Genomic DNA, 24531 nt, shown 5'->3' with positions numbered 1-24531 from the left:
CTGATCCACAGTTCCTAAAACCCTTATAATTTCTTTAGTGATAGAAGTGATAGGAGATTTTTGGGTAATAATATTTGGTCTTATTTCCTGGTTGCTGCTTCCTGACTTGAGAGTTTATAAGACCCTTGGAATCTCCAGAGTGATGAAAGTCTTTTCATATGCTAATGAATGACCAGTGACTAGGGTGTAATGATATGGGGGTCCCTAGTAGCTCCAGAATAGATGATGGGCACCAGAAAAACCAAGGATGATTGGAGGGTTAGACGTTTCAACTGAACTCCTCAACCTTCAGAGATTAAGTTGATCACCAATATCCAATTATGTTCTTATTCATGCCTATGTCAATAAAACCTCTATAAAGTGCCCTATATTATGGGTTTCAAAGAGCTTCTGCATTGGGGAAATACATCAAGGTGCTTTATGGTAACATGTACAGAGAAAGCATAAAATTTCTGTGTCCCCTTTGCTCTATGCCTTGCCCTATTCATCTTTTCAATTTGTTCTGAAATTTTATTTTTTTATAATAAACCAATAACAGTAATTATACTCTTTTTCCAAGTTCTATAAACCATTTTAATAAATTATTGAAACTGAGGAAGTGTCTGTGGGCACACTCATCATTATAGACAAGTTAGACAGAAGTACGGGTACCAAGACTTGTGACTGGTTTCTAAGAGGGAGCAGTCTGTGGAATAGTGTACTTAATTTGTGGGACCTGATGCTAACTCTGTTTAGTCAATGAATTCAATCATAGAATTGGGGAATTGGTTGAATGAAAAAACAAATGGAAAAAAAAAAAAAAGAAAACCTATAACATTTGGTGTCTAAAGTGCAGAGAGTAAAATCGTATCATAGTAGCATAAGGCAAAAAGCTACTAGAATTGAGGGTTTACACAAGTGAGATATAGTGTGATATAATTATTCCAATGATATAATTTATCAAATAAACTGGGAGAATTCTAACAATAAAGGGGAAGTTATTTTTATTTATACTTGATTCTTTTTCCATTATTTTGGTGCATTATAATTATACATATTGGTGCATTATAAGTATACATATTCATACTGCACATGATATAACAATATAGTATCATTCCCCAGTATATGCTGTTTCCCTTCTTTCCTCCCTTCTCCTGTATTCTACTGATTTCCCTTTTATTTTCATCAGCTTCCCCAAATCTTTCTTTTCCTTTCTCCTCTCTAGTTTTCATATATATAAGCCAAACTCATAGGGTCAAGGGTCTTATGTTTTCTCTCATGTGTGGAATCTACAGAGAAAAAATATCAATAAATCAGAATGGTAGAAATTATTTTGGTCTTATTTCTCATTAGCATAGTTACTCTTCAAATGAGATTTGTCTATTCGTGAGTTTTTGTGTTTGTTTTTTATTTCTGTGTACAGTATTCTCTGAAGTATTGTCATAGTCATGAATTCTTCTAGTTTCCACTTGTCTTAGAAAGTTTTAATTTCTTTTTTGATTCTAAACAATGACTTTGCTGGATGTAGCAATCTTGCTTGACAATTATTTTCTTTCAGAGATTAGAACATAACATTTCAAGTCCTGGATTTTAGAATGTGTGCTGAGAAATCAGAAATAATTCTGGTTGACTTATCTCTAAAAGTGACTCTATCCTTGTTATATATATTAGGCATTTTAATTATAATGTGTGGTGGATAAGTTCTTTTTTGATCTTATCTATTTGGGGTTCTGAATGTCTTCTGTATCTGGATGGCCATCTCATCCTCAAGGGTTGGAAGTTTTCCTGTAATTGTTTCCCTGAAGAGGTTATCCATGCCATCAGCCTCCAATTCACATCCCTCTTTGATTCCAGTGATTCTTAAATTTGGTCTCTTAGTTTTGTCCCAGAGTTCTTATGTATTCTGTTCGTGGTTGCTTATTTTTCTTTTTTTTTTTTTTTTTGAATACTCTCTTTATTCTCTTACATCAGTTAAGTTTGTTCAGAACATTACAGTAGGCATGAGGGGAAAAATAAATGCAATTTTAAAAACTCGATGTGTTCAAAGTATATTATATGAAACCATGCCATTACTCTTAGAAAAAAGAAAGCATTCCAAATTAATATTTTGATGAAAGAACAAGAACACCTTCAAAGATGGCATGTGTAAGGTTAAGTGCAAGAAGTGTTTCATCCAGTTAGTTTAGAGAAGCGCTGGAGTGGTGCCTAAGATTTGAAATATTCAAATCCTTTAAGGTTTCTGAATGGAAACTGAAATGATGCACGAGTTCAGTGGCTTTCGATTTCCTGCTTTATCTCAGAAATATACGGATGATCTTTGCCATGAGCTACTTCCATGATTGCAATGGCCTTCTTCAGGGCCTTCTCTCCTGCAGCTTTGTTTTCCAGGCCCATGTACAGTCTTCCCAGCTTCAACCACATGGAGGCCACGTTGAGGGAGTACAAAGGATAGTGCTTACTGTAGGGCTTAATGATCTTCTGATCGTATCTCAGGGCTCCTTCCCAATCCTGCATGTACAAGCAGACCCCCATGGCCTGGTACATCATGTGCAACATATATACATTACTGTCCTCAAACACGGAACTCATCTTCTCCTGACTGAGCTCGCAGATCTCCAGCAGCTCACTAGGGGATTTGTAGTGCTTGGCCCTCCGAAATTCCTCAATGACGTTACGTGCATATCTGATCATGTCACGGATGGCCTCTGCCTTTGGAGGGTCACTGAGTTTGCGGATTTCCACCTTGGCTGTATCCTTGTCTTTTGTGGTGCACTCCTGGCATTCACAGGTAAAAAAGTAAGAATCTCTTAGCCGGTCATTCCTGTCTTCTGTTGGGTATAGGAGGTCAATATAGCTGGTAAATACCTCTTCTCCAGGACTGATTTCCTGCACGGCTCTTACTTCCGCCAGGGTCCCCTTGTAGGTCACAATGACATTGGGGCAACAACTATGATTCATCAATGCAACATCAGGAAATATTGCAGATCCCAAATGAGAAAGCTCTTCATCTTCAATTGTGAAGCCATTACAGTTAACCTGTGCAAAGAGCACAACGAGGCTGCTGTGGTCAGGGAATTCGAGGTGCCTGGAGTAGAACTGATGGAGAGCAGCAATGTCGCTCTGAATCAAATCCTTCTTCTCATTGTCCAGCTTATCCAGATGTGATTCAAACTCCTTCACAGCTAACAATTTCTCTGAAGGTATTCTCTCTGGGTGGATTTTCTGCTTGGCCAGAATCCTTGCTGTTAGCCTCACAGTCTCCGAAGGATTCCAGTTTTCCCCAAAAACAACCATGGGAGAACACTCCAGCTTGTGCATGGGCCAATCTTCTTTCTGACACTCCACATTGCAGTAAAATGCCTGCTTGCATCTTCCACATTTCGACAATCCTTCTTTCCTTGAAAACAGAAAGGGCACTGGCGAAGCAGTACTCGCAGTGGTTGCCCCGCTCGTTGACCATGAGCACGTAGGCGTAGGCCGGGCAGGAGAAGAGCAAGTCCCCCACCTGGGCCCCGGCCCTTGCCGGGGCTGCAGAAGCGCTCCAGGCCGCCGTGGCCCTCGGCCCTCATGGTGGCCGCGGGCGGGCCGCTTATTTTTCTTTATTAAAGTCTGAATGTATAAGACTGGCCACTTTGTCTTTCTTCTTTAAAATTCTGTCTACAGTATGGTCTGTATTAGAGAGACTTTCAACTGAACATTTTTTTTTTTAATTTATTGTATCTTCCATTTCTGAGAATTTTGGTTCTTTTTCAATATTTGTTTCATTATGAAATTTCTCATTTTTATCCTGAACTGACTTCCTTAATTCATTCAGTTGTCTCTCTTCATTCTCTTGGATTCATTGATCATTTTTTCTTTTTCTTCTTCATATTCCATTCATTTCAATATCTTTGGAGGCTACAAAATAAGTAGGGATTAAAAGAGAAGAAGAGAATTTGGAGAGAAATAGAAACAAGAAAAAGAAACAAAAGATTTTAACTTCTTTTCTCACCAGTATAAAGTAGGACACAATGAAAAGTACTGTCAAATGGAGTTTTGTCCTGTCAGACCAGATCAATGAACTCCCAGGGTGGGACTACTACAGAGCTCTAAGTGAGGAGTTTCAACAGCTGGGGCTTAGCTCAATTCAGACATTTGGGACTTTGTTGGGCAGTATCTGCTCTGGCAAGTTTAGATAAACACACCATTAAGGCCAGGAAGAGGCCAATCTCTGCTGGAAGCCTGGATTTCAGGAACCTCCTAAGAATTCTACTCATAGGGCAGGGGGTCAACCCTCAACAGGTCTCACACACTCTGTCATGCATGAATGCTGCCTTCCCAGGCTCAGTCTCCAAGTGTAAAAAGGCCTGCCTGAGTGTCCTGATCCTCTTCAGTTTGTCATGTGAGTCACTAGACTCAGGGGGAAAGTAAGTTGCATTCCCCTCTCTATTTCTAACTTTAATCACCTTGGGTATAGTTTTCTTCGTACCTATTTCAGTCACATTCTGCTAGGTACACTCTAGGCCACATTGTAGGTACTTGCCAAGGCAGTATGGAAATATTTGCTATTATCTTTTGGGCTCCCCCAGTAGGAAGATACAATATAACCTCCCTTAGCTGGTTGACTACCTCAATTCTCCAATTGCTGGTTGAGAAACACCAGTCACTTTTCAAATACCAGCTCACTGTGTAGTATATGGTTCAGCCAAGTTCAGACTGCTTTTCTGTCCTATAGGTTTTTCCATGCCAGATTTGGTTATTGTGTTTTTCTATGTTATTTATCCACTTGGTGGTGAACTGGTACCTCTGCCACACCAGCTTGGCTCTGATGTACTCTTTATTGTCTTTTGTTCAATGCACATGAATTTCTCAGTGCCTGACTGTTCAATATTGCATTTCAGTGAATTCCATTTTTCATTCACCTTGCTGAGAAGCAGTACTCATACTGCTTGAATCCCTAGCCACAGACTAATTGAAAATGCAGCCTTCCACTAATCTGCCATCTTTAATCTGCTGTACCTGGTCCTAAGAGTTAAACACTTAAGCTGCAAAGCTTAAGAAAAAAGAAAAACAAGATAAAACAAAACAAAACAAAAACCCTTCGAATCCTAATTCTTCCATCAATTAGTCATTTGTCAAGTAATATAAAATGTCAATAGGAAAAAGGTTAAGAGAAAGTTATCCCTTAGCCTATTTTCTATTCATAAAATGGGTTTACTAGTTGCTTCCTCATAAAAGTACCATGTCAGGCTGCAAGCCAAAATCAAACCTCATGATTATTTAAAAAAAAAATTAATTAATTATACATGGACATAACACCTCTATTTTATTTATTTATTTTTTGTTTATTTATTTATTATATGTGGTTCTGAGGATGGAACTCAGTGCTTCACACATGCTAGACAAGAGTTCTACCACTGAGCTACAATTTCAGCACCCTCATGGTTATTTGACCAGAGTAAGTTTGATATGAAGAATTATTAACTTTAAGAGGGGACTGGGAGGAAACAGAGGATTAACACTGGCTAGCCAGTGAAAAGTACTCTGTAGAATGTAGTAATGACAGTTCAAAAGAAGCAGCCATTACCATGGGGCTGGGATAGAGAGCCTACGGAAAAGTTAGTAGAAATATCTGTTGCAAAGTGGTTCAAGAGTGGCAGAGAGGCACCAGTACAGAGATGATTTACCAGGGCACTTGACTATGAAGATGTCTGATGGGGTACTGGGGAAGGATTTTGGCCACCAGAGCTGCTGCTCTCTACTGCTGTAGGAGACAGCTGCTGGAGAAAAATGCCCTTGTTGCAGGTGACTGGCCAGAGGAGCCTATCAGAACCAGGAAAAGAAACATCCTTTCCTGAATCAGTGTCCCACCAACACCCTCTAATGACAAAGCTTAACCTTGTGTCATTTAGCAAAAGAAAATTATTTAAAGGGTTCAGCTCTAACTTTGCAGAACCGGCAAGGGCAGATTTGGAACTGAGAAACAATATATAGAGTATGAGCACACTAATATCACGTGTTTATTGAAAGTATTTAATATGCTAACTTTTAGTATGTTTAGTACAGTGCATGGTTATAGTAACTGGTATATACATAAATATATATTATATAGTTATTATATATTCTATATACCCCACTCTAGTTTTATTATTAAATCAGGCAGATAGGTCAGGGTTTAATGAATTTCTCTAAGCAATAAAAGACAGTGGATAAAGTTCAGAAAGATGAGACAGTATTCATTCTCTGTTAGAAAAAATTAGGACAATTATTTAACTGTTGCATATAGTTTAGGGAACATCCTGATCTGTGATGATGATGATTTGGAATGTTGTAGGGTCAAACCCAGGGGTGCTCAACCACTAAGCTGCAGACCCATCCCCTTTTACTTTATTATTTTTTTATTTTGAGACAGGGTCTCACTGAGTTGCAGACTGGCCTCAAACTTGACATTCTCCTGCCTCAATTCCTTAGTAACTAGAATTATAGGCATATACTACCATACCTGGCTATGATTATTTTTTAAAACACAAGTGTAAGCACTTGAAATAGCAGCAACAGCAGCAAGACGTTTTTCTTTTCTTTCTTTTCTTTCTTCCTTTCTCTCTCTTTCTTTCATCTCAGCCAGAATCTAGTACAGAAAATTTCAAGCTTAGAATTTTTCATGTTCAAACAGATGTATTTCCTGATTAATAAAGACACTTTTCCACTGAAGCTTTATCTCCTTCCTTTTGTAGCAAACGGGTCTGTGTTGTCATCTCATTAATCCTCAATGCTCTTGGGAAGCAGAGTATAGAATTACACATCACATTTTATATTGCCTTTAATTCTAATAATTGGATTAATATCATGTTATTAAAGCAAAATTCCCTACCTTATATTTTTTCTGTCACTAGTAATCAAGTAGTTTCTTTGATCCTGAGTTACATTTTGCTAATGTGGTGCGTGACTTTTTATGCTCTTTTATTTATGCTTTTATACCTGTCATCTTGTATTTCAGTCTCCCAGATCACTGATTTAAAGGTTAAACATTAGGTTCTGTATTTATTCCATATGTCATGTTTCCACCTGCTCCTTACTGTTCTCTAAATCCAATCTGCATTTACTACAATAGTTGACTCCTACGTAATGTTTGTTTAATGTTTCTCCTCAGAATTAGTCTTTTATGTGAAGTTACATGTCTTGACCTCTCATTAAATCAGATTTATAGCCTCCTACACATTTTCTTTTTAATGATTTCTTTTAAACTTTACTTGATTTCTAAAACTTCTTGTGGGCATATGTAATGACTCCTTTAGGTCAAATATGTTAATAGCCCATTTGTTTTGTTATAGAAAATTTATTTTCTTGTATGTCATAGGTATATATAGTTATATATATTCTAAGAGTTTCCCTACATGATTGTATTGTATGAAAAAAATCTTACTCAATACATACTTATAGTGAAATAGAGGATTTGATAAGGAATTTGAGATTTTATACCTTAATTTTTCATGATTTTATTTCTTGTTTAAAAACATTTTGAGTGGGAAATGGTAGTTAATAGTAAATATAAGAGCCAGGTGTGGATGCTGAAACTCTGTAGTGTATTATTTGTAACATTTTTGTGTAATGTCTACTCATTTCTTTTAAGGTACCTCGTCTGAACCATTCTTGTGAGATGTAAGGAATCTCCACTCCTTCAGATAATTTTAAAGCTGGACACATTTGTGTATTTACTGTTCCAGAATTTATCTGGCCTCCACTGCTTTTGCTTTTCTCTGAAAACCTCTTCCACATCCTCTGGCTCCTCCCCTAATTCGCAACTCTACTTATGCATCAGCTCAAATCTTCCCTTCCTTAAAGCCTTCTGTTTCCCCAGCTTACTAGCTCTTGAACTCTTATATAGCTTATTGTTCTTATTGTTGCTTTTAGTCATTTTACAGATGACATTTACTGCTCTGTACTCTTATACTCTTAGGTGCCATTTCAGCTGGTAATAGATATGTATGCTTGAATGCCCCAAATGAAAATAGTAGGTCTGTAATGCTTACTATGGTTTATAGTTGTTCGTCGATAGCCTTTTTTAAGGCACCTAGTCTTAACCACTCTTTTTAAATGTGAGGCATCTCCTTCAGATTACTTTAGACCCAGCATATTTGTGTATTTATGATCCTAGAATTACGTATCATGCCTCCGTCACTTTTGCTTTTTAATTTAATTTTTTTTCCCTTTTTGATTCATTAAAACAAATGTGTTTTGAATTTGTACATAGCACCTGTTACAGATTTGGTGCTGTTTTAGTTTTGGAGAAAACATCAAGTAGAAGAATGTATTCCTCGTGGAACTGTGTGTCTAGAAGTGAGGTAGACATGCAAATAAGAATTTGAAATAGCTGAATGCAGTCTACACCAGTGCTCTGGAGGAGAGGGAGGTTTGTGCTCTAATTCAGGGAAGATTTGGCAGAGGACATAATATTTGGGTAGAATCTTTTTTAAAAAAATTAAACTTAATTTTTCATTCGTTCTTTTTAGTTATACATGACAATAGAATTCATTCTGACATAATTGAATAAGCATGGAATATATCTTATTCTAATTAGGACCCTATTTTTACAGCTGTTATATGATGGTAGGATTCACTATGGTGTATACATATAAGTACATAGGAAAATTACTTGGGTAGAATCTTAAGGGGCAGGAAGCAAATTATAAGTAGAGGTATAAGAATGTGTAAAGATATTTGCTGCCCAAAGCAGTACCTCAATTGTAGCAGACTGAATCTTTTCTAGAACCACAAATTTAAAGATTTTTGCCTTTGAGCATCAAGACCCATTGAGCCTTCTTTCCTATAACTGGAAAATTCCAGATATCCTCATCTGAAACCAGTTTCTCATAAACATCTGAACACTGGCAAGAATCTTACAGGTAAACAGCATCCTTAGAGGGAAATAAATCCATGAAGACTAAGCTTAAGTATGTTTCTTCAGGCAAACACCCTAAATGGCTCTCTTCTAACATTTGGAAGGATTAACACTAGAAAGTAAAGTGTATTTTAATGTCAAAATATTTTCAGATCTCTGTTAAGAGATTTGATTTTCCAAGCTCATAATTTTGAGTACAATTGGAAGAAGTCTTAATATTTTTCTTAATAAATATTATAATAACCCTTGGCACCATAACATAGGCTCTTCATAAACGCCATAAATGTGAGTGGGAATTTGAGGCACGTTGTCCCTAAACGACTCACCCAGGCACTCCTGCTGTAGTGTTTGCAAATGCAGCTCTACATGTAAACGCTAGATCAGACTGAATGATGAATTTAAAACAAGTGGGTGCACTCCGTGTGGCCCAAATTAAGCCTTGTTCTAAAGTTGCTATAGCAACGTTATCCGTACCAAATGTCCTGCTCTAAAAAATAATTGGAAACATTTCCTGTTATTTAGTGAGAAAAATAAAATCACTATTAATTTTTTGTATCCTACTACATGAAATGTATTACTCTTATGTGCTTTTTAAAAAAATCAGCAAACATGATGAATAAGTATAGGTATTTTATAATTATAACAGTAAAATCAAGAAGGATAGAAACAAAATGAGTTATTCAGATTTCGTAGAACATACTTAGGAGTTAAAATATTTGAATGAAGATACTTTTCTTTCTTACCACTGAAGAGCAGAGAGTTCTTTTAGGCTTTGTATACAGGAATTGCTTCCTTATTAAATCACAAAGAAATTTCTTCAATATTTGGAGAAAGTCAAGGAACAGCTGAAATTGTCAGGTATTAATAAGATAGTAAATAAATTCAAACAACATGAAGACACATGGCATATGAAGAGAGTTAAAATGTTTTGAGAAGGTAGCTCAAACCAAAGGAATATGCTTTCAGAATACATCTAAAATAGTTACATGATGTACTGAAACTTCTGGCCTAGATGTATTTCTTTCTGAAAATGATTTAAAATTAAATATATCAAAATTGTTTTTGTAAGAAATTATTAGGAAATGTTGAAACATTTAGAAAAAGTGAGGACTCCTGTAAACTGGAAGAAACAATATAAACAGTATAAACAATATAGACTCCTTAAACAATATATTAATTGGTTAGTGACTCTGTAGTTTTATCCGGTATTTCAGTGCTTGTTTTTGTTGTTTGGGAAAGACACTGTCAGTGTAATTTTAATTCTAAAGTGCCATTTCATTATCTTTGAGTGGGTGTTTTAGTTTATAGTTGGCCCTCAGCTCCATTTGTGAGTCATGTGTAGTATAGCTAAGTATATTTTCCTAGGCAGTTGGGTGGGGTGAATAATACTTTTTTGATATATTAATTATGCTTTCCTATTTAACGACACTAGACTTCAAAATAAAACTGACATATTCTGGGAAACAAGATGAAAAATATGTAAGTTGCGACATTTTGGAGAATACTTTAATCAATTTATTTGCAAGGCGAAACCATTTCATTTCTTCAACCTTTCCTCTACTGTCCCCTCCCCCACCCAGTTCCTGATGCTCTTTCCATCACATATCAGCCAAGCTGAATATTATGGCATAGCTCAATGCAAACATAAATAAAGAAGATTCTCAGTTAATGGGTTTGGGTTCTAAACAACTTTAGATGTTGCCCACGAGTTTGAAGGTTGTAGCTATACCATAAGAGAGTGTGTGTGTATTTAATTGCATTTACCAGCTCCAAAAGGAACTGAAATTTGGCATGAAAACTGGGAGAAAATAGGATTGAATTAAACTTTTCCACCAAAAGGCTGTGTTGTGACTGTTCAGTATCAAATACATTGTACTTATAATTAAGCTCATAATTAAGCTTTCCTAGTCTTCTGCCTCATAGATCCAATACTATGTGTTCACCTGGTCTGGAATGTTCTTTCTTATGTTTCTTTCTATTTTCAAATTCTTCACATCTTTTCCAAGAAATCTTCCCAAACATTGTCAGCCTTCATAATCTATTGTCACTTTAAATGAAATGTTAGTCGTGCAGGCTGTCTAAGAGCTTGAGTTCTGGAGTCAAGTTCAACTCAAGTTCAAATCCTGGCACATGTGCTTAGTAAACAAATTAATTGAACAAACTAATTACTGAGGGCCAGCTGTGGGTCAGAGACTATTGTAGGTACAGCAGTGACAAGGCAGACCAGGACTTTATATTTCCTGAGCTCATATTGGGGCATGGCAGACAATTAAAAATAGAGATCATGGTAAATTCTGCAAAGGAAGTAAGCAAAAAATCATGTGATATAGGATAACTAAGGGATCCTACTTGAATTGGGGCAGGGGTCAAGAAAAGCCCTGATGAAAGGATGACATTTGAGTTGAGAGCTCAGGAAGAGCTGTTGGATCAGGAAGAAAAGGGAGTTCCATTCAGAGGAAAAGCGAGAAAGAATGTTCTGAGTAGAAAATGACATTCAGGAAGAAGAAAGGAGAGTGTGGTCAGAAAATGGTGTTGGAGGTGAGTGTGGGGGGCGGTAGAACAAGAACTGTTCTTGATAACAATGAAGGGATTTGGATTTTTTGCTGAGATTGAGATAAAAATTGGTGATCCATAGAAAGCTGAATGGGATCCAAATACTGAAAATTATGTAATGTTGTATAACGTGTCAAGATATCATGTATTACACACATAAGTGTTGTACATGATGATTTCCTTAATTATTAAAAGGCAACCATGTTGACTCACAATTTTCACCTCCAGTTAACACAGATGTCCTGGGTGATAACGAGAGCAGGAAGAGAGGAGCGCCCCTTGATGTCACACCACCGCACAGCAGCAGGAGCAGGAGCACCACCTTCTGCCTGGACAGTCTTCTCCACATGGTGGTGTTGTAAGGGGGTCAAGTGAACAAAGATTTTCGAATCTGGAGCACAAGGGAGAAGTCAGGGGTGGTGTTGGAAATATGTTCATCATTGGTATCTAGATGTTTGCAACTCAGGAGAAAGAGATCTCCTAAGGAAAGAGTATAGACAGAGGAGCACGGACCTCCAAAGGAGCCCTTTAAGTTGACATTTAAAAGTCAGATAAAAGAACAGGTATCATCAAGGGAGACCAATTAGGATCCATAAGAAACAGGAAAACCAGAAGCCATGAGAAAAATCTTGCTAGTGAGGGAGGACAAGTATAACTGAGCATGAATGTCACCAAGATTGGGACAGGTTGGCAGGCAGTGTGAATGCTTATGTTCCTTGACCAGACCCATTTAGATAGAAAGGTGGAGACATGTTGGTTGGAATGGTGAGAAACCTGTAAGAAATGAGGACATGAGGATGGTGATAGTCAACTTGTTGGAGGAATTTTGCCATGAAGTTTGCTGTGAAAGCAGCATATGGAGAAAGAGGGCGGTAGCTAGGAAAAGATAAGGGGTTCAAGATTTTTTTTAAAGTTAATATTAGTGCATTAGATACACATTTTTAAAATTCCCATATCTATTTTCTTATCTGTAAAGGAATCAAAATTAACAACACTGCTTAGAAGGGTTGGTATGAGAATCAAGGGGTATTATAAGTGGTATTACAAAGGATTAGAACCCTACCTGGTGCTTCACATGTTCTCAGTGATGGTCATCGATGCCATTGTTATTGCCATGTAGACTTCCTAAACACTCGGTACATTTACTCAGCTTTTCTTTTTCATTCTTCACTGCCCTAGATTTTAGTAGTTATCATTAGGTAATTTACTATGAATTTGGGAAAGATTTGAAACAGTAATTTACTAATAGAATTAAATAATTATTTAACAACGTTCATTAAACTTTGTTTTATATATTATGGAGACATATCTATCTCTAGTTCTATATCTATATCTATCCATGAGATAGTACCATCACTGTATTAGTGTCCCCAAAATTCAGAAGTCCCCAAAATCAATTTACTTCTTACCCTCCTACAAGTTTAGGATCCTGAAGATGAAGTCTCAGGTTAGACATTTCTTTAAAACAACTCACAGAACTCATAAAGCTGTTTTATTCATGGTTACAGTTTATTATATAGTAAAAGGACCCAGATTAAAATCAGCACAGAAAGAGGACTCAGACCAGGGTCCAGGAAACATTAAAGTGTGGCGCTTCCAATTGTCCTCTGCCGGCATAGTCAAGAGCACAGTACCTATTTCTCCCAGCAACAATGTGTGAAAATACACATGAAATATTTCCCACTAGGGAAGCTCACCTGGGTTTTGGTGTCTGGAGTTTTTGTTGCAGCCTAGACTCCACCCAGGTATCTAAACTTAATTTCTAGCCTCTCCAGATATCAAAGTCACACCCAGTGGCCCAATGCCTTCTATCACACATCAGTGTCAGCCCAGGCTATCGGGCATAGACCCAGGCCCCAGGTCAATAAACACTAACCAGAGAGGACATTCCAAGGGCTTAGAGGTTATCCCTAGGAGCAAAGGGCAAAGGCCAAACCTCTCTTTGGCAAAGTTAATCCTTTACTGTATAATCTACAATCTAATTGAGGAGTCAGCAAACAGTGTCACAATGCTAGGACATGTTTACATAATATATAGCTTGCTTATACTTACTATAGATATTCAGAGAAAGACTGGGTGACAAGACAAAGTTTTATAGAAAAAGTCCTGTTATAAACTGCTCCTTGGAGAATGACCTGGATTTTCCCTGGCTGAAAGAAAGGCCAGCATGCTTCCAGCAGGGTGATTGGAGGGAGGCAGGAGGTGGAGACTGTGGAAATGATAATGACATGGGCCAGAAAGGAAGTACATCAGTTTCCTAAAACATGATCTCAAACTGAATGGCTTTAAACAACATAAACTTAGTGTACTTCTGGAGACCAAAAGTCCAAAATTAACGTACCAGGGTGGTTGGTTCTTTTTGGAGACTGAAGAAGAAAGCACACCAGGCCTCTCCTGGCTTCTGGTGGTTTCTAGCAATTCTTTGTGTTCTTTGCCACGTGCATGTATCCCTCTAATATCTGCCTCCATCACCACATGACCTCCTCCCTTTGGGTCTGTGTCTTTGTGGCTCTAATTTCTCTTCTTATAAGAACACAGTCATTGAATTAGAAGCCATGCTAATACAATGAGACCTATGACTTCATCTTTACTAATTATGTCTGCGAAGACCCTGCTTCTAAAGCAGGTCACAATTTGAGTTTCTAGGTAGATAAGAATTTTGGAGGGGAGATTATTCCAACCAGTTCAGGTAGTCTGTGAAAAAATGTGGTCTGATGCAAGCTGCAGCAAAGCCATAAACATTGTTTGGCTTGAATATTTTTGAAATGCAGCTCACTAAACAGGGTCCTTCACAGGTTTTCAATGGCTTTTCTCAAATGTCAGAATACCTTCTTTCCCTGCCAAGTACAGCACCCCTCCAGGGTGAATTGATGTGGGATGTGGGTGGGAGAAGTGGGTAAAGGCTAGGGGTGAGTGGGTGGCTAGGGATTTCACATTGGCAGTCTCCAAATTATAACTGTCCAGCTAGCTATGCACTTTACCCTCCACCCACACCTGGACCTACTTAACTGTCATGGAACTGTAGTGAAAAAATAAAATTAAATTAAAATATGCATTTAAAAAGACATATTTGCTTCTAAAGAGGATAAGGGTAAAACAAGGGCAGCTTAACAATTCAGGGAGCAGAGTCCTTGGTTAGGACTCTGACTTAGTGATGTTTTCTCCAAAGGAGGAGGGTGGGAATGAGATAGAGAGGGACAGGTGGGGTGGGGGTGGGGGTGGTAGGCTGTTGAATATTCTCTTTTATTTTCTAATTATTTCTAGCAATAAAAATAATTTTACTCAAAGCTTAGTTTGCTGAATTACTACATGGACAGCATTTGTAGTCTTTGTTGTGAAGGCAGATGACTAGACCAACCCTGGATCTACTGAATCCCTGTCCATGGAAGGAGCTTAGGAATCTGTATTCCTCATAATCTCATTTCTTAAATGGAATAATGTTGACAGGGTTTGGTTTGAATTTCAGGTGCATATATTTTTAAAAAGTTTAAAGTGTTGTTGTTGTTGTTGTTTCCACAGATCAGTTTTGTTAGAAGAATAAGGTATGATTTTGAAGGGTGTGGGTTTTTGAGGTGAGAATTATTGGGATCTAGGTCAATTCCAGTCAAGAATTCATTTGCATCTGAATGTAGGCACAGAGATACTAGTGGTGGACAGAGAACTAGGATGTAGTTGAAAAAGATAAGGGGGAGAAAAAGAGAGAATGGTAATATCCAAGAAAATCTGCGCCTAAACAACTTTATATAGAGCTAGCTTTGTGCCTAAGAAGGGATCATTTCCTGTTCTCCTCTCCTTCCTTCCAGCTGCCAGCATTCACACGCTGGGTATTAATGGTAGGCTTCTGTGAGCTAATCTGGGAATGTGACTGTCATTACAATTCCATTTCCAGAGAAAAAAGTCTTTTTGCTTATAGAATGCCTTTCAGAGGAATTTTGGGGGACACTTTATTGGAGAGTATGTACTCCTTAAAACCTGAGACTGGGAAGTGGGGAAAGAGCAGAGCATTTCACTAAAATTATGGAACTAGCTTCTGTTCATTTTGGAATGTGTAACCTACTTTTAGGTATTTAATTTTTCATAATAATGGTGATATTTTTTGAATTGACCTTTGAAAATCATCATCCGAAAAGGATGTTGTTGGCGTTGCTTCCAGGTGCATGGCTTTGTAAGTTGAGAAAAGTATTAATGCCATTTCAGAATATTGATGGCCACTGGAGAGAAAGGAGGGGTGTTTGAACTCCAAGAAGTTTTAGAAAAACCCAAAGCTCTTTTCCTAAGTCTCACAAAGAATATTAATAACCCACTTGGAAAGATGCAATGGATTGCATAAGAAAATATATTTGGCTTCTTAATACTGTTAGATAATTGATTAAATTCTGGAATGGCAGTGACTTTTTTTTCTGTGCAAATAAACTCCCTTCACCATTATTCTGCAGGAACTGAATGCAAAGTAAATGAGAAAGGCAACTTTGTAAAATTTGTATCTTTGTCATAAATTTATTACATTTCCCTAAGAAGAACTGATTGTCACCTGGCTAAGTATTTCAGAAGATTTCTGCTTCTCACAGAAAAGAAAAGAGGAAAACTTGCTATGGATACCAAATCTGTGCTGTTCTAATGATTAAAAAAACACATTACACTAACATTTGTTTAGTTTGAACTAAGTTTTAGCTTAGAATAAGAAAGCGTCAAGTAGGCATGAATTTAAAAGGAGATGTATTTATCATTGTTATATCAATATTTCTCTAATATTATGAGGCTTATCAGTAAAATTTCCATTGCTTATTCTTCATACCTGACAATTTCTTCTGTTCTGGTTTTGAGCATTATCATGTGAAGTAAGTGGTGGTTTTTAGCACTAGTTTAGATCTGTGACAAGGGCTTCACCTTTACCAAATAGCAACATTTGCAGAAAAACCCACAGGTTGTGGAGTCACTGACATGAAGAGGGTATTCAGATTCTGGATCCCCTACTTTGCTGGCAGAGTGACTTTGGGCAAATAACTTCTCCAAGTGTTAGTTCCTGTTATGGTTTTTTTTTAAATTTTTTTAAAATTTTTTTTATTGTAAACAAATGGGATACATGTTGTTTCTCTGTTTGTACATGGTGTAAAGGCATACCATTTGTGTAATCATAAATTTACATAGAGTAATGTTGTTTGATTCATTCTGTTATTTTTTCCCACCCCCCCACCCCTCCCACCCCTCTTTTCCCTCTATACAGTCCTTCCTTCCTCCATACTTGCCCCCCTCCCTAACCCTAACTCTAACCCTAACACTAACCCTTCCCTCCCCCATTATGTGTCATCATCCACTTATTAGCGATATCATTCATCCTTTGGCTTTTTGAGATTGGCTTATCTCACTTAGCATGATATTCTCCAATTTCATCCATTTGCCTGCAAATGCCATAATTTTATCATTCTTTATGGTTGAGTAATATTCCATTGTATATATATACCACAGTTTCTTTATCCATTCATCAATTGAAGGGCATCTAGGTTGGTTCCACAGTCTGGCTATTGTGAATTGAGCAGCTATGAACACTGATGTGGCTGTATCTCTGTTTAAGTCCTTTGGGTATAGGCCAAGGAGTGGGATAGCTGGGTCAAATGGTGGTTCCATTCCAAGTTTTCTAAGGAATCTCCACACTGCTTTCCAGAGTGGCTGCAGAAATTTGCAGCCCCACCAGCAATGTATGAGTGTACCTTTCTCCCCACATCCTCGCCAACACCTGTTGTTGCTTGTATTCTTGATAATCGCCATTCTAATTGGGGTGAGATGGAACCTTAGGGTGGTTTTGATTTGCATTTCTCTTATTACTAGAGATGTTGAACATTTTTCCATATGTTTGTTGACTGCTTGTAGATCTTCTTCTGTGAAGTGTCTATGAGGTGTTCCCCTAAAGCTCACGTGTGAGACAATGCAAGACGATTTAGAGGAGAAATGATTTGGTTGTAAGAGTCTTAACCCAATCAATGATTTAATCCCCTGATAGGGATTAACTGAGTGGTAAGTGAAGTGGTAGGGTGTGGTTGGAGGAGATTGGAATGGAGGTGTGGCTTTGGGAGATATATTTTGTATCTGGAGAGTGGAGGCTTTCTCTGCTTCCTGTTGATGCCAGCTGCTTCCCTCTGCCACACTCTTCCTCCATGATGTTCTGCCTCACTTTGAGCCCTGAGGAATGGAGCCAGCCTTCTATGGACTAAGACCTCTGAAACTGTGAGCCCTCAGATAAATTCTCCCTCCTCCAAATTGTGCTGGTCAGATCTTTAAATCATAGCAGCAGCGAAATAACTGACTAAAACAGCGCTCTCCTCAACATAATGTAGCATTGCTGTTAAAGCAGCATAGTGTTTTCTAAAATATGCCTGCCATCGAATAATTATTTAAAAAATATCTATTCTTTCCCCATCTTTCCAATCCCTGAGCATCTCCTTCACATGGAAAGATCAGCCGCCATGGGCATCATAAATGTTCTGAAGATGATGAATTAGCCAGAATTGGGTGGAGCCTAGGCTGGGAGGAAGGAGGGGCCCACAGTGAACTTTCTCAAGGGTCAGTAGCAGCAGCAGGGAATAGCAATGGGAATCATCACTTGATTTAGAACACAGATGAGACAAACAAACAAACAAATCACTATTTACTGAGGACTGATACCACCTCCACACTTCGAATTACTCGTTTAATTCCGCTGTCAACCTTGTGAAAATCAGCAATTCTTCTTCATAGAAGGGAAAACAGAGGTTCAGAAAACTGACACAACTTGCCTGAGGCAACATACAACATGTAGCAGAACAGGAAGAAGTCATAGGTGTTTGATAGAACTTTGCCTAAGCAAACGACCCATACTACTGAATATCAGTATGTCTTAATTCTATCTAATCTTCATATCAAAGAGTGGCAACTCTCGGATTCATGAATTATCTTCCCATCTGTGGCACATGTAGAAATCGGAAGGGATAAAGACATGTTAGTGGAATAGGAACAACATTAACTTTGGAATTAGACAATCCTGATTGAAGCCTGGCCATTGGAGATCCGTGTGTCATTGGGCAAATCAAACTTCTTAAGCTTCACTTTCTTACTCAAAAATGAGGATAATAGCAGTTAGCACGTTCTGGAGTTATTTAATGATTATTTGAAACAATACCTTTAACACATAATACAGTTCCTGACATAATTATAAATTTATTGTTAATTTTAATAAGACACTGTAGTCTCAAAGTCTTTCAAAAGTTTGAATTAATAACTTGAATTAATTCTTGCATCAGAATTCCTGGGGATATTGTTAAAAATAAGAATATTCCCAGGCTTAGCTCTGTACATAATGATAAAGAATAGCTGGGCAGAGGGGCTGAGAATTTGCTGTTTAACCTGTTCCCTAAGTATAGTTCAAATCAACTACGAACTCTTTCCATCCTCTATTTAGTGCTCTCCTGGTAACCACATCCTTTTTTGCTTTTGGCAGAGCACCTGGCCTATCATTTATACCTGATTGGCATTTCCCTTGCCACAGAGATTGGGACCTCATTGTCCCAAGTAAAACTGATATGATTGAATTAGGCTTTTGTAGGTTGCTAAGATAAAGGCAAGCACTCTTCTGCTGGACGTGAACTTGAAAGGACTCAGTCCTGGGAAGGCCGGTAGTCATCCCATGACCATGACATGGACAGCTATCTGAGTGAGCCCATAGGAAGCACAGTTCAAGGATGGAGAGACGGTGACTAATGGTGTCATTGGAATGTTTGATCTATTTACACCTAAAACCAGATAGACACCTATAATTTTCATTAAATCAACATATTTCCTTTTTGGTTAGACCATTTCAGATTTTTTTAAAAAAAAATTTACGTGCCACCAAAGGCCCTAACAAATCAGATAATATTTGTAATTTTGTTATCAAATGCATGCCAGTCAGATCTTAATTCTATACCCTTGCCTGCCTTGACACATTGGGCTGGATATCAGGTGTACCTTCAAGATTTCTTCTGCTTAGGCTGGAAGCAGGAAAAGTAACCTCCTAGATTTCTCTCTTCTAAGAAGTTACCTGAAATTAGCCTTCAAAGACAGGCAAAATAAGTCTAATCATATCCTGTCTAACTTTATGCTTTGTCTAAATTTTGGTTCTGTTAGTAAGAGGTTGCAAAATCAAATCTCTAAAGGTGCCCAGCAGGAAGAAATGGGTAAGTAAAACAGGGTTGGTGTTAGAAATGCCAGTTGTTTCTTATGTCTACTGAAACCACCAAGCTAAATATGAAAGTAAACACCCAGTTTCTGAGTGAACAAGACAAGGGGCAGCAGAAGGAAGAGAGTGTCACAGAGGCATTTGCGTCTTTTAAAATGAGCAGGGACCACACAACTGTAGCCCAAAGTCAATGTGTGGGAATGCAGTCTTGGTGTTACCAGAGTAGTCAGACATTCTGAAGTTTATTTGAAATCTTCTGAATATTAACAAGTAACTAAAGTTTTAAAAACACGCTGTGCAGGCTGACACAATGAGAGCCAAATGATATACACGAAGCAGCCGTGATCTCCTTAGAAGAACTTCAAAGAGGAGGGGTTGAGGAGAGAGTTCTAGGTGTGTGTACAGGGAGACTTACAAACAGGCGGTTATCCCAGGTCCATCTGCAGACATGTGGAAGGCAAGAAAGGCAAAGGATCCTTAACTGAACCTGCCAAGCCAAGGAGAAATGTGCTCACTCCATCCAACTGGTTTGACAGTAGCCTGGGTGTCTTAGCAGCCAATTGTCTTAACTCTTGTAAAATCTCAGGAGGCAGGGCACTTCTATCTCCTTCCACAAATTATGTCGACTCACCCGTTTATTTACCTTTTCCTTTGTAAAGCTGTAGAGACTCTGGTTTCTTACTCTCCAGGAGATGTGATTGGCTAAAAACCTGGACCTAAGCAAGTACTTAATTAACATAACTATCCGAAGGGAAAATGATCACTCAGTAGCCCATTTGGTAAGTAAATATTTTTAAATACATTTATTATAGACTTATCTACACTGGCAAATCTTTTCCTACTCGACACATACTTATTTCATTTTTAGATATCCAGATACCTGGGTAAGATACAGAGGTCCATTGATAAGAATACTAAAAGTTTTCTTTCCAGGTTTTATTCTTACAGTAGGCCTTGACGACACCACATGGCCTTCTCCTTCTCAACATTTGTATGTAGGTGCTCAAATGAAAATCCATGGTGGTCAAGAAAACAAAAAGCAGATTCCAAGAAGGTTAATGTGAAACCTTTGGCAAGTGAGGTGGGGGTCTCCTGGTTTGCTTTCTTACTAATTATGAAATACAGAAACATTGAGTCATTGACCAGTTCCTCATAGTTCATTCCCACCCTGTCACCCACCCCAGTCCTCATGGATATTGCTCTAATTTCTAGGTTATTGTTGTATTTTCTTCTATCCCAAGGAGAAGGTATCTGTCCCAAGGGTAAATACCTGCTTTTTTTTTTTTTTTTTTTGGACAAATTACTGGAGTAATTAGGGAAAAAACAAAATACAAAAAAAAAAAAAAAACATTGAAAATTGAAGATGTAAGGAAGATGAGACTGGAACCAACACAGCATTTTTTTTTTTTTTTAAATTGGCCAAATGAAATCAATAATTTTTGTTCACCAATGTCTGGTTTTTCTCTAATTCCTAGTACATGGTGTCTTAACTTTTTTTTTTTTTTTTTGCAGCACAGCATTATCTGCCCTGACTACTAAAAGTGGAGACTGAGAAGCAAAGAGATTGCCTTGTTTTGGGAGTTAAGTGAAAGAAATTAAAAGCAGGGAAGTAGATAGCAGTACACTCTCCTTTTTAACTTCTGTTCTCTTGCCTTCCTTTAATCCTTGTTCTCCACACACAAAATGCACCCATTCTGTCAATTTTCAGTTCTATATTTGCACATATGCCAACTTCATAACATGAAAATAACTGGCAAAATATGTAAAGTACACAGCTTAGTCTTGTGCATAATTTACATTTAAAATCAAGCATTCAAATGTATTCATGAAGGGAGACATTAGCATGAAAAGCAGATGAGAAGTTGGTTTTCAATGCTAGAAAGTTTCCAGTTCTCCTTGTCTTACTGGAGTTTGCCAAACATCCTGTTAGCAGCATACCTACCTTTTTATTTCCAAAGATAGTCAGTTTCCTAGGGACTTTTTCTACCCTGTTAAAATCTATACTCAGAAAATACTAAATTAAACTAATTCACTCATTTATTCTTTGACCCACATTTTCTGTTTGGCAGGCACTCTGGCTTTCTCTACCCTTGTGTTAGTCAGCTTTTCATCACTGTGACCAAAATACCTGACAAGAACAACTTAAAGAAGGAAGTTTATTTTGGGCTCACAGTTTCAGAGGTTTAGTCCATAGTCAGCTGATTCTAGGCCTGAAGTGAGACAGAACATCATGGCAGAGAAAAGCTACTCATCTCATGGAAGCCGCGAAACAGAGAGCCGGGGCAGGGGGAGAAAGAACAGGCACACAAGGAGCCAGGGACACGATATTGTCCTCAATGGCATGCTTCCAGTGACCTCCTTACTCTATCTGTGCTTACCTGAGTACAGTTACCACCCGTTATTAATCCATCAAATGAATTAATTTACAGATGAGGTTTCAGTTCTCATAATCTAGTCATTTCACAGCTGAACATCCCTGCACTGCCTAACATGACATTAAAGACCCAAACCATAACAACTGTCAATGGTGCTCTCAGGTTAGTGGGAAGACAAGCATCCAAATAATCATTTTGGTGAAGACTGTAGCAGTAGACATTGGCACCAAAGAAGGGACGAGGAGAAGTAAGCACAAAGGTAGTATTAGTTCTGGGATGCCAAGAAAAGTTTTTCTGAGAAGTGTATGGTGACTAATAAGAGATTATTCTGGTGATGGTTTAGGGATGTCTAGAAGGAAATAGGTAAAATCAGAGACAGGGAACCATATTAGGCGAGAGACAATGGAATCGTAAACCAGGAGAGTTAGCCAGAAGGATGGAGAATTTGTGGCATAAATTTTGGGAGCTAGACCCTAATTTGCCTTTGAAGAGTGAAGAAGAGGGGGGAGTCTAGGGATATTCTAGACTGAGGTTTTTTTCTATAATAGGCTGCTAGTAAATATTTTAGACTGGATCATGAAGAACCTCTATCACATATAGTTTTCTTTTATTTTTTTTAAATAATCTTTTTAAAAAGTCAGTGTTTGAGGCATGAATATCACCATAATTTGCCAACCTAGGTACTAGACTAAGATATACCACGGGGATGGATTATTAAGTTTTGTATTAATGCAAAGAAATACCTGAGACAGACTTCTTAAAAAGTGAAGAGAGGTTTGTTTAGCTCACAGTTTGGGAGGTTTAAAGTCATGATGTTGGCATCACCTCAGTTCTTGGCTGTGTCACAGCATGGAGGAGGCACATCTATGAGGAAGAGCTTACACTACCGTACAGGAAGTCAGAGAGAGAGAGAGAGAGACGCTAGGGTCTCAGAATCCTCTCTGAAAGCACAGCCCCGATTCCACAAGGACCTCCCATGAGAACTCACCTCTAAAAGATTCCAAAGCCCTTCCTCAACCACTACCCTGCAGACCCAATCACAATGGCCCCTGGGGGAGGCACAACCCACACCCAAACTATAGTGGGGGATAGCTTGAGTTAGATCAAAGAAGGAGAGAAAGCTGAGACTGAAGAGGAAATTGGAAAGTATTGGACATTATTAATAACTTGTTTATTGGATTTTATTCCAATTAGAAAAACTCCCTTTCTATAAAATTTAAATTTTGGCATATGGATCAAATTGTCTTATATATAAAATACAATCTGTTTTTTTTTTTCTTCTTCTTCTTCACATATCCTCTGTTTTAGAATATAAACTTTGACTTATGGTTCCTGTAGAGTTTTTATTTTAAAATCTACATGCCAAGTACATTCTTTTGTGTTGCATTTGTCAGTTTTTGGTTATAATGTCCTAAATGCTTGGTATTAAGAATATAAGTTTCCTATTACAAAGTCATAACCACTTATAATTTTTAGTGGTAGATGTTTTTTGGCTTGGTGTATAATAAGTGCTCAATGTATGTTATTTGAGTCAAATAATGATAATGATAACATTTCCATTGAAAAGTAAATCCCTGTTCATTTAAAAATAATAATCAGTTTCAGAAAGCTTAAAAGTACCCAAATTTGGCTGTATGTAAAGCACTTGGTAGGGATGTTCTTCAGGACTATATATTTAGTATCATTTGTATTTTTACATTTGTGTTGAAGAATGAGGTCTAAGAAACATTTTTATTATATCCAAAACAGAATTTCTAAGCTTTCAAGTATGGAAAATTGATCATTGTGTTTCTAATGTGTGCATACTGTTAGTTAATTCTTCATTATCTGAGGGTGGATTAGCCTGTTTGCAGATGGAGGTGGCTAAGGGGCAGCAGGGATTTGGGATTAAGTCACTTCTCCTGCAGAGGCTTGTAATGAAGCTGTGCATCATTAACCCTGATTCTTGACTATGCAGTATTTGGAGGACTGGTTTCCAGGTCTGGAGTCATGCAATCTGGCCCCTTTTATATATGCCATCAACAGCCCTGCCTAAAGTTTGGCTTCTTAGCTCCTGCACCTTGGAGAGCTGTCTTTCAACTCCAATCTCAAAATTACCAAAAGATTCAGCTCTCTGGGAAATGAGATAATTTTAGATCCCAACTGTGGTTTGTACAATGTTTGAGCAAAGTGGCTAATCTATTTCAGGTTAATGAACAGTTAACTGTGGTTTTATGTGACCCGAGTGTGGTCTTAGGTTATCTATAACCTGCTTTGTTTCCATTATGCCATCCCAAATCAATACTGATAATCAAGTATTGTCTGTAATCATATATCTCTCATCCCAATTCCCTCATAACTGTAATTTCACAGCATTATGACCCAACCTGTTTATTTTCTGAAAGATTTATTCCATTTCAGGGATCTCATGGTAAAGCCCTATTTATTACACATGCAACAGTGTAAAATTACCCAATTCTAGGTATGGTTTTTGATATTCAACTTAAACAAAACTGGGATGAAATTGACATCTAAATTAGGGAACAGTTTCCAGATGCTTTGCACTATCCCAATATAAA

The 24531-nt window shown here is 37.8% G+C and overlaps 1 protein-coding gene and 1 long non-coding RNA gene across 3 annotated transcripts; both read right to left on the bottom strand.

The window, feature by feature from the left end:
• Positions 1-1916: 1916 nt before the first annotated feature.
• LOC306658411 (N-lysine methyltransferase SMYD2-like) lies at positions 1917-3548 on the bottom strand (the record flags this gene model as incomplete). The annotated part of the gene is given in 3 exon segments (XM_079135343.1): positions 1917-3396; positions 3398-3485; positions 3487-3548. Coding segments are annotated over 3 exon segments (1299 nt in total). The 3' UTR covers positions 1917-2247.
• Positions 3549-3572: 24 nt separating this feature from the next.
• Positions 3573-13146, bottom strand: LOC306658412. 2 transcript variants are annotated; one of them, XR_013763047.1, is made up of 4 exons: positions 13108-13146; positions 12474-12585; positions 5646-5781; positions 3573-3876 (listed from the first exon to the last, which is right to left on the bottom strand). It is a non-coding gene; the product is annotated as an uncharacterized lncRNA (long non-coding RNA). The 2 variants fall into 2 exon arrangements; XR_013763048.1 differs by lacking the exon at positions 5646-5781.
• Between the last annotated feature and the right edge of the window lie 11385 nt (positions 13147-24531).

Source organism: Sciurus vulgaris, assembly GCF_902686455.1.
Source record: "Sciurus vulgaris genome assembly, chromosome: 3".
NCBI lineage: Eukaryota > Metazoa > Chordata > Mammalia > Rodentia > Sciuridae > Sciurus > Sciurus vulgaris.
Note: the sequence above shows the minus strand (reverse complement) of the source record. Positions and strands in the feature narration are given on the sequence as shown.